At 42.1% G+C, this 11172-nt stretch overlaps 1 protein-coding gene across 5 annotated transcripts in view; it reads right to left on the bottom strand.

The window, feature by feature from the left end:
- RUFY2 (RUN and FYVE domain containing 2) overlaps positions 1–11099 on the bottom strand; it is a 28475-nt gene extending 17376 nt beyond the window's left edge. For 2 of the 5 annotated variants that reach the window (XR_011681011.1, XM_071438387.1), the window contains exons 1-8: positions 9877–10784; positions 8267–8440; positions 7670–7787; positions 6394–6495; positions 5220–5343; positions 3584–3645; positions 2959–3024; positions 1071–1140 (exon numbers count right to left, since the gene is read on the bottom strand). Coding sequence is in view for 4 of the 5 variants with exons in the window: in XM_071438387.1 (XP_071294488.1) it covers positions 1071–1140; positions 2959–3024; positions 3584–3645; positions 5220–5343; positions 6394–6495; positions 7670–7787; positions 8267–8440; positions 9877–10051 (891 nt within the window). In the remaining variant the exon portion in view is untranslated. Of the gene's footprint in view, positions 1–1070; positions 1141–2958; positions 3025–3583; positions 3646–5219; positions 5344–6393; positions 6496–7669; positions 7788–8266; positions 8441–9876; positions 10788–10969 lie in introns of those variants that run through there. The other 3 variants (XM_071438389.1, XM_071438388.1, XM_071438390.1) reach the window with 3 other exon arrangements.
- Positions 11100–11172: the final 73 nt, after the last annotated feature.

The raw sequence follows: 11172 nt of genomic DNA on the forward strand, positions 1-11172 counted from the left end.
TGCCAAACAGAGGATTAGCTGTTTTTAAAGAAAGCATGAAGCTCCTGGTTTTAATAATGAGTCACCTTCACTACACAGCAGCAGTGTGTTCAGGATACTTCACTGGTTCATGTCTGGTGAAGAACATGCTTTCTTTTCATTGCTCCATTATGACTTAAAGACCCTCAATTCTCTTTCCTCGTCCTCAACTTCTGCTTTCCACTTGGCTTCAGGTTCGTCCAGTTCTCATTTTCTTTTTTGGGCATCTTAATATATCATATGGAGCAGCTTACATAAGAAAGCCTCCCCCATATGAACAACAAACATATTTACAAAAGATGACATTTCATAACTGGGCCCTACAGTATACAGCCTAATGTCAGAATTATAAGCCAAAGGATCAAAATAGGTGGAAAGCTGGGTTGAAAGCTTATAAAGGAACCAGAGAATTAACACTCAGAAAAGATGCTCTCACTCTGTCTGGATACATTACTCCCAGAGTGAGCTAGCTGTCCCTTCAGCAGCTGAATTTAGAGTTTCCAATTTTCCCCTTCATTAACCAAAAAAGGTGTGCTCTCTCTTATAAAGCTAAGAATATTGGAAACTAGTCAAGCATCAAAGATAACCAGAAATATAGGCTATAAACACAAACCAGAACCAGACAAGGCTGAAAGTTGGGTATAAGCATCCAGGAACCAAGCAAGAAGCAATCCTTTGGCTAAAGCTGAGGACTGGAACAGAAATTGCTTGGTGAACTACTTTCTGTCTCTTTGTAGCAACTGGTGTCATCCATTCTAGACTAGTCATCTGCACAAATCAGACTGACAGCTGGCACTGAGAAAGGATTCTCTTCTCATTTTGTCCAAAGTTGGGAATTGCAGTGTTCTACAGAATTGATGTACTGATGCTAGGGGCTGCCTGGCAAACTGACTTCAAGTCCCTGCAGCTGCTGCCCCTCTCCTTTAGGCCAAAATAAAGGTACCTGAATATATTATACAGAGCTTCCATAGCTTAAAATAATGTAAGGATATTTTGAAAAACAGTCTTTCAGAGAAAACAATATGCCACACATTACTAAAATAAAAAAGTACCTCTTCAATCAGTTTAGTGTTTGATTTCTCCAGTGAGTCAACTCTTGCATGTAGACTGCTAACTGTGCTACTGAAAGGGAAAAAGAAACAATGGTTTTCAAGATTACATCAAAACTCACTCAACCAAGCTCAAAAGCTTTAATGCAAAGTACAGTGATTAATGGTTAAGAGCCATGAGATCTGTTCCCATTACTGGAACTTTTCCTAAATATAAGAAAATGACTCTCCTTTGTTCAACATTTCTGTGCTGCTTTCCAATTCCCAATGTCACCCCTGTCACTTAAACTCCTGCTTGGCCAGAACTTCCATGCACTCTCCCTTTCCTTTATCCTCATAACCATATTGCAGACAAAAGATAAATGAGTTCTCCCCTATAGAACAAAACCATTCTCCAGATTCTCTTCCTCCAAAATACATTTCTTTTACAAAATCATTTGTTTCTCTGCATTTTTTGAGATTTGTCCTCAGGCTCCAGATTCTCTTCCTCCAAAATACATTTCTTTTACAAAATCATTTGTTTCTCTGCATTTTTTGAGATTTGTCCTCAGGCTATCTCCTTCTTGATGCTTTTTGACTTCTTTTAGGAGTCTCACCAGAGTTTTATTGCCTTTTATTACTCTGTTGCTTTTTATAGTATCAAACTACATCCAGGCCTTTTGCATAACCTGATTGCCTATTTCTACAGAAAGCACCATTTTTTTAGGCTGCACTTCATACACAGGGAAACAGAAAACCTATTGTGTAACACCATTTACTTTTTTACATCTTTCTCTGTGGTGCCCTCAGAAGTTGCCAGTTCATTTGGAACAGCAGGGCAGAGAGATTAATGCATTTTAGGATGTCTAAACACAAACAGCTGAACTGAAATAAAATGGGAGAGTTGCTGAATCACTGATGTGACAGGAAATTCTGTGCATAAACCAGAGTACAAGAGCACACAGAAGCTCACCTGGATAATGACATCAAACAAACACCACTGCTCTTAATTGTGATAGCTCCTTTCTCCTGCTTGACTTTCATTTTGCTCATATTTGATGTGCTCAGCTTTTCTGTGCTGTTGAAGGTTTCTGCTCAGTGACACCATTTCAAAGCAGAATATCCTTACTCCAACAGGAGCCTTAGAGTAGTAACCAATGATCCAGATTACCAGCATTAACAATTTAAAAATATTATTACATTTCCAAAAGGATCTAGATCAGCTGTGCTAGAGATTCTACAGAAGTTCTTTCTGGCTTTGTTGTTTGGTTTTGGTTCGCTGGGGTTTTTTAGCTTTTTAGCCCCTCAGACTTTAATTTTGTACAATACTCCTCAGAGAATTTAAATCACTGCTCTTCTATTTGCACAGTAACAAGCACAGTGGTGGACTAGGTTTGCTTCATCCAGCAAAGCAAGAGGAAAATGTTGCTTTCCTGAAAATTGTTTCAACAGGAACCTCAGCCTACCACATGTAAGTAGCTTCTAGCAAGCAGTGAACTTATTCAGCTTCAGTCCAAGGCTTTAAAGCCACAAACTAAAATATTCTGCAAGGCAAAGAAATAAAATCATATGGATTCAGCAGAACACTCAAAGCCACTTCTGGCAAACTGTTAAATGGAACACAATTAGAATCCAGACCAAGCTTTTTATTCCTGTGATGTTTTGAATCATGGAGCACCTTCCCATTCTAGCCTGTTGGTTTTGTGTTTCTCTGAAGAATAAAGGTTTTGCCTGTCCAAAAGCATGAAAACTGACACTGAGTCTCCAGGAGAGTGTCTTTTCCTACTTCACTAAATCTTCAGTCTAAACACAGAAAATCTGCAGCTCTTTCTGTGAAGTTCTCTCACAAAGCTGTGGTACAAAAGGCACCTGTAAGCCTGGCCTGACACCCATAGTTCAAAGTAATACTTACTTCAGTTGCCTGTTTAGCTCCTCAACATAATTCTTTTGGTCCAATATTGCAGCAATCTGTACATTTCTAAAGCAAGCACAAAATAAAATTAACAAAATGATGTACTAAACTATGGACTGAAAATATATGTTTTTTCCATATGCAAACATCCATCTCAATCATGTTTTTAAAAAGAAAGGAAGCAACTTCATCTCATACTCATGAAGGTAACAACACACGTTATATCAGTGAGACACAAAAAAATCCAATGCTTTAACTGCAAACAATTTCTCTTCATGAAACAACAGTCTGAGAAGGATAAGGATGTTTATTTACTCTGCCATAACTCTGGTTCCTTGAAAGCCTGACTAAATCCCAAGTTGAGGCCTTAAAGGTCTGCAGGTTCCTTTTCACTGCCACCTGGGAAGCCTCCCCTGCTTGAAGGCAGGAGCTGATGCTGCTGAGGTTTGCTCCAGACTGCAAATATCCCTTCAGCTAAGTAATAACACAGAACAACACACTGAGGCACTCTTCTCAGGGTCAGAACATTTCATTCCTAGGGAACCTGACTTATTTCTAAAAGAACAGGCCCAGCCAAGAAATCATTTGTTAACATAGAAAACAGGGGGTGTTTTGGAGGACATACCTTTCTTTACCCCCAATGTCATCATCACTCTTCAAATACACAGAGAAATCGATCACCCCAACCTAGGGGAGAGCAAAGGTACAGTTTCATATCATACAAGTAAGTGCTGCTGATATTTACAGCCTTGTATTTATGCAATTGATAAAACCTCAGTTACAACATTTTTAAGGTTCATCCAGTTTCAGCCAGAAGCTGGAAAACCTGAATTATAACACTTAAAACAAGATTTTACTACGTTTAATATTTACTTGGTTTATACAGTGCTCTCCTGTCAGGATCCTGTTTGTTCTTTCCATGTCTTTTCTAAAAAGTTTCTTCTCAAAATACTTTCTAAAAACATGTTTTTCTGATGAAAGCAAAATGCCATCTCTAACAAATAAGGTAAAATGTTCTATTTATAAAAGTTATTTTATTTCCATTCACTAGGGCTGCATAAACACATTTCACCACTGAGTAGCATTTTCTCAACATATCAAAACGATGCTCCTGGCTGTGATTTCCATCAAGGTTCAGAAATTTACCTTTCTGCTCAATAAAACCTGCAGCTTCTGGCTTCTCTGAGAAGATGGCTTCTTTATACTACTCTTCACAAACAGAATTATTCTGGACATGTTACAAATGTCAAATTGGGACACACTGCAATCAGAATCTCATCTGCCACTACTACCTCCTCAAACTGAGATTTCTCTCTCATGCAGCAAGGCCACCCAGTGATAACAGAGCTGTAGCTAGCAAGAGATTTTGTGGTCTATAATACACATATTTAATTCTCAACACTAAGAGCAAGTTAAGTTTTCTGTAATTACAGGCCTGTCAATGTTATATCTTCTTTTACACAAGATCAGTGCCTGAAACTAACATTACACAGTAACCAGAACAAACAACTGAGGACAAGTTAACCACGGGATGCAAAAGCACACACACACAATTAGCTGTAACTTCTCTTTCCCAGAGGGGCTGCTTTTTCACCAAATATATTAATGCAGTAATAACCACTTAAGCTACTATGATTTATTTCCACATAGAAGCTGAAAAAACCCAATCAGGGCTGAACACAGTCCACATTTATTTACAAATACCTGTGCATCTGCCTTGAAACAAAATCTGTTAATATTTTCTTGGAAGAGACCAGGGTTAAAAGTCAAAGCCCATTCAAAGCAGGAAGAATTCCAAGTCTTGCTTTGCAGAATCAAAGTAGTCACCCTCTTAAGAGGTCATAAGAGAGTGTTTGTTTCAGGACCCTGTATCATTCCTGTGATGTTCCAAAACAGCAATAAATGAAGCAAGCAGGGTAAACTGATCATGGAACTATCCCTACTTGTCCCACAGAAGAAAAGGCTGGGTCACACAAGTCAGATGGAAAGAACTCTGCCTTGCTACAGCTGCTCCCATCTGAGGACAAAGCACAAAGCTTCACCCTTGCACTCTGCCCATTATCTCCATTCCAAGGTCTGACCCCACTGATAGTGAGGTTAAGGCAACAGCCCCACAGAGCCTGGAGCTGGATCATCACACCCTGAGCAGTCTCAGGTAGGATTTCTAGCAAGTCACCACTCCAAAGTAACAAAATCTACCAAGAAAAGTACAGAAAACTCTCCTGGACTGCCTGTACATTCCTTTACCTGGATGGACTTACTTGTGAATCCAGGTCTTCTCCCTTCACACACAGGTTGGCATCGATCACGTTCAGCCCAACTAAGAGCCCAACAATCACTGCTCCTTCCTCCTCCATCATCAGTGCATGATACTCATAAAACTCACTGTGTGAAGGAGAAAATTGCACCTTACTGCTATATTCATTCTATATACATCCAATAAATTATTCAGAAGTGACATACACATCTAAATTTTCTCTTATTGTAGCCTTACTATAGCATCCATAAAGATGAAATGGCCCTGCCCATACTTTCACCTCATAAATATTTAAAAATTCAAAGTTTTTCTCAGAGGCTATTAAAAACAAAGATACTGCCTTAGGCTCCAGATGGCTGGGACACTGTGGGGAGGGTGACAAGATTTATTTTGACTTTAAAAGAAAACAAACAAACAAACAAACAAAAACAAAAAAAAGGAAAAAACAATGTTGAAGAGGATATTGCAAGAAATGGATGTTTGGCCACACTGAGTCAGACAACTCTTAAGTTGCTAAGAAGCACTGCAAGCAATGCAAAGGAAGAATGGCAGAAGAATTACTTTTTGTGAAAAAAAATGCCTGGAATTTAGTGAATACATGCTTGAAATCCAAGGACCCAAGGAAGGGATTATATGGATAAAAGAGAAACTTAAGGGGCTGAAATGCTAAAAAGGTTTTTTTAATATTGTCATAGTTTTGCACCAAACTCACTACAAATATAAACACTGAACAAGAGAATACCAGCACTTTCTTCTCCTTGCACTTTTTGAATAAAATTTTAGGTTCTATGTAACAAACTGTCTTTTCACTGGAAAAATCCATAGCTGCTGAACACCAGTGACATCCTGACATACCAGTGTTATCTAGGCACAAAGTCAGTCTTAAAAATATGTATACCTTAGAAAACTGAAATGAAGAAGCATCCTTCTCCATTGTGTTTGAATGACTCCATCAGACAGGAGAAGTTATACCAGAAGAGAGCAATGCCAGTGTTAGAACTGTGAAAGCAAAGCTCAAAGCAAGAGCCCTCCTTCCAATGGCAGCTCAGTGGAAAGCACACCCATGGTGGGGATGAAGTCACCTCCTCCCCAGCGCACAGGGGGGGAATGCAGGATTACTTTTTAGGAGACTAAACCTCTGAAAATAAACTGCACCCAGACTCCAGTGAGTTGTGTACCTGAGCAGGTCTCTCTGAATGATTAAACAGCGAAGATAATCGGCCATTTTCTTCTGCATCAGCGCCAAGCGCAGCCAGGCCCGGGCGCGGCCCAGCGGCGTCCTGAAACAAAGGCCACAAGGACAAACAGCCCCAAATTAACAAAATATTGATTACATCGTGCTCTTTAACACCTTATCAGTCTACTGGTGGAACAACTGAAGAGGTATTTTAAGCTATTAGTTGAGCATCACCATGTGGAAAGCCATAATGTTTAGGCTTTGACTCCAAGCTTCAGGATAAGACTTTCAACTACTCAGCTGAGCCTGGGAGCAGACCCAGGAAAAACAGGAGTACAGACTGCACTAGAGCCTGATAATCTTGAAAGTCCTGTTTTCTGCTGAAGTAAAATGCTTGCAACAGTTGAGACTCCTTTCTGCAATTTGTTTGTTAAGAGTTGAGGGGAATTGCAAGAAAATGAACCAAATGTCCATCACAAGCCACCATGGCAGCTTCCCTTCCCAAATCCTACTCTGGCTCTACCCAACCCTTACTCAAGCCTACCTTTAATTGTGTGCAACTTCAGTGCTATCTTAGGAAGACAATGCAAAAAAAGATGAAAAGATAAAAAGTTACATAGGTAACTGGCAAACATGAATACCCAGCAAATTACACCTGGACCTTTAGAATTTCCTCTTCTAGTGCTTGCATACTTACAAGTGGTAAGCACATCAATGAAAAAGAAAAACCCCTCACAAGTTGTGTTAGGATAGGAAGAGAGTAACACACCTGGCAAAGGTTATGACTTCCTCTGGCCTGCCACAAGAGTAAATAATTATTTATATGCCTATGTGCTTTAGATAAGGTCTAAAGCTAGAAATTAGAACCCTTGTGCTGCCCTGCACCAGTCAGGGCAACCAAACCCTTTTGGAATTTCATGTATGGCCAATTATAAAGCTAAATACAAAACAGAGTGCACTGGAATGGGGACAGAATAAATTTACAACTGAGTAGGGCTGTGCAGGCAATAATCTCAAAAGCTGCCTAACTCCTTCCTCTTTGGCATGTCACCTTGTGGTTTGATACAGCCTTTGCTGACTGTACCCACCAATGTTTGCTGCAGCTCTAGACTGCACAGTGACTGACACACAACCTGCCCCTTTTTGATTGTTATCCAGCTCCCATTCACCTGTGCTCTGCCCTGAACTAAGGCTTGATTGATGCCAAAGGAAATCCTGAGACACCTGCAGATTCTCAGTCCTTTATTTTCCTGCTGCATTTTAACAATACTACTTACTTAAGGCCAGGCAAATCTCTGACACTTGCTGCTATTTCCTCAGCTTCTGGATATAATTTCTCCACAAGTTCCAGAGGACCCCAGATGGTTTTATTGTAACTTAGAAAGGATTTTCTTACTATGAAAAGAAAAATCAAGTAACCAAATTAATTTAAATTACTGCAGTAGCTTCCTTCATAATATCTGGTGTGTGCAAGGGTTAACTGCTGAGTCCAGAGTTGCAGATAACTCTTAACTGAGACACTGGTCAGCTCACCAGTATCTAAAGCCAACTTCCAAATTACTTTGCTGTGAATATAAAATTGATATGCTAGAAAAAAATAATACAAAAAGGATGTTCATAAAGATATACACTACATACATACATGCAGTTGGTAAACCCTGGACCACTTACAACAAATGCTGCACAAAAGGACAAGTTGGTAAATGTGGAAATATATGTGGTGAAGAATTAAAAATTACACTATTCATTATAAAAGGTGACCATTTACTTCTTTTTTATGCAACATTACACTTTTTTAAAATCTACTTCCAGATAGAAAGGAAAAAAAATGGCATGTTTGGGATGAGAAATATGCAGCTAGCTAATTTGCACACCTTTCAGGCCATGCTTCAGGCAGTGCTCCATGACAACAAAGAACTGCTGCAAAGGTGGGTAGTCAGAATCCAGAGTGCGCCCAAAGCTCAAGGCTGATTCAATGAGTCCTTTGATACTCAGTTTAGCCATGTTTAATAAATTTGCTCTTTCTACAGCTGTAGGGTCCTTTACAGCTAAGACAACAAGAGAAAAAAATGTTATGGTTCAAGTTTTAGGAGCAACACAAAGAATGAAAGTGCTTCACATCCACCTTGCTAAAAGGAAAACTTACGTTAAGCTAATAAACCTAATAAACTCAGCAGAACAAATTCAGTAGGTGCTATAAACCACCATGCCACAGAGAAGCATCCAGCCCAAAGCACATCCTCAGTGTTTTAATGGGTTTAATGGGGAAATCCCAGGCTGGGAATGTCAGCTCTCAGGCACCATGCTGTCCCAGCAGGTCTCAGAAGCAGCCAAGTCACCACAATTAACACAGCACCTCTGCTGCATGTGCCCTCCCACGGTATCAAAGCAGCCTTTCTGTTAATTTATGGATTTCTTTGGTGTATTACAGCCTACCTACAGAAGCAGACATCATACTTTTTATATATATATATTCACTTTCCACTGTAGCTTTAATTGCACAGTGACACAAACACATGCCTTCCTTCTCAGGCTGTTCAGAGTCACTGCCACTAAACCAGGAGCATTTTCTGGAAAATACTACACACTGAAAATTCAATTTCTCACCTAGCCACAAAGTATTTTCTACACAGAAAATCTTAAGAATTAAAGGTTTTGCTTTAACTTGAAGTTTTTGGTAAACATTACAAAGTGTATACACAAAAATACATTTGAGGATTAAATCTTGTCAGTAAAAAATCCATAGCTTTTTACAATCATCTTAGTCTGACAGAATGGACAAGGTTCCTCTTCTTAGAAATCCTGCTACTGAGAACAGAGTGCTCGGGAAATTCTTAAGAATTAGTTCTTATTTTTATTTATAATGAAGCAATTCAAACATTCAGGCCAGACCCTATTTGCTCAGAGACAAAACAAGCCTCTGATTATTCATCATCATCAAAGTAACCTGGAAAGAAACAAAAGGGTTTGATGATTTACTGCTTAATTAAATCCAACAAGTAAAGTAAAAAACCAAACTTTTTAAAAGACATTGAGACACAGATGTCAAAATATCTAGAAAGGCTTGCAACTGAGAAAAAAAAATGTGAGCCTGTTCCTTTGCAAATCTGAGTATTGGTATCTGATACAGACTGTATCTGTCTGCACATCAGAAAGCACAAAGAACCCAAAGCATCATAACAGATGGGCATTTTCTCAGTTCCTCAACAGCACTGAAATTACTTGTCTCATTTCCTGCAGACTTCAGGTATTTAGGGATTGGATATTAGAAACCCTGAAAATTACTTTCTAATATTCTCTTTCCCTAGTTGCCTGTCAAATACCCAACTACCCCTCTGCTTTCCAGTAAAAACAATGACTGAGATTATGTACATGTAACAGCCTTAAAAAACTGATTTTATAGTTCCCCAGAACTTCCACAGAAAACCCCAGGAGACATGAGAAACAGTAAGATAATGAGAGACAGGGCTCTGAAAAACTGTACCCAGCCAGGAGCCACAGCTCAGTGCTTTGTGTGTTCCTTCCTTCCTGCTCAGCTGCTGGGGACTGACCAGCTCCACCAGAGCAGCACCAGCACAGCATCCTCGGGCCAGGTGGAGGCTGGAACAACAGCACCTTTCTGCAGGCTGTTTTTTTATTTGCTTTGCTACTGACAGCATTAAATACAAGTGGTAGAGGAGGAAACGCCTTGCTCAATGCAGACTTCAGGTGGGTAGATCTCCCTTGCTACACATCCTGCCTTCTTGAAAATTCCTTTGTCAGGTGACCTCATTCTGACTCCTGGAGCCGATCCTCCTCAGACAGATTTCTATGTCTGCTGTCCTTTCAATTACCAGCCCTCGCCTGCTCTTTCTGAGGCGAAATGCATCCTAGATCTGTTTTAAAGTGCGATCCACCCGCATGTTTTTCTTCACCTGCTTCTTAAAAATATAAATGGCGAGCAATTTTTTTAAAATTTAAAATCAAGATTTAGAATTTAACACCACAGTGTGAAATCCTACATCCCAGCCACCGCTTGGGTACCGTATGGGGCATTACGTGGAGCAGAGCAAGGGGCATTACAGGGGGCAGAACGAGGGGCACTACAGAGAGCAGAGCGAGGGGCATTACAGGGAGCAGAGCAAGGGGCATTACAGGGAGCAGAGCGAGGGGCATTACAGGGAGCAGAGCGAGGGGCATTACAGGGAGCAGAGCGAGGGGCATTACAGAGAGCAGACCAAGCTCTGCAGGGCTCTGCTCCCCGGAGCAGCAGCAGCCTCCCCGGCAGGGCTGTTCGCAGGTAACACCAGCCTGGCCAGCATGGCCGGCTCCGAGGGGGGAGCCTGGGCCCGTGAGGCGGCTCGACTCCGCGGCCGGGCAGCAGCCGAGCGCGGCCGCTCGGGCCGGGGGCTGCGGGCGCCGTCCCTGCGGCAGCGCCGGCCTCTCCCCGCCCGCAGCCCTCCCGCACCCGGGGCACCGCCCGCCCTGCGGGCCCCACACGGCCCCGCTCCCCCCGGAACCGCTCCCTGCCCGCAGCCCCTCGGCCGAGCCTCGGCCCGCGGCCCCCGCCCCGCTCCCGGCGCCGCAGCCCCGCTCACCCATGGCTGGAGAGGAGGAGCCGCCGCCGCGGCCGCTCCCTCAGCGCCCGCGGCTCCTCCCGCCCTCAGCCCGCGCCGCGCGGCGCCCCCGGCGGCGGGAGGACCCGCCCCTATCGCGATAATCCCCCCGCCCCGGACACCGCCCCCGCCCCTATCGCCACAGCCCTTCCGCCCCGGGCACCGCCCCCGTCCCTATCGCGACA

The sequence above is a fragment of the Agelaius tricolor genome, unplaced genomic scaffold (assembly GCF_023055355.1).
Source record: "Agelaius tricolor isolate 1412-34295 unplaced genomic scaffold, bAgeTri1.0.p SCAF_13, whole genome shotgun sequence".
NCBI classification, from domain to species: Eukaryota; Metazoa; Chordata; class Aves; order Passeriformes; family Icteridae; genus Agelaius; species Agelaius tricolor.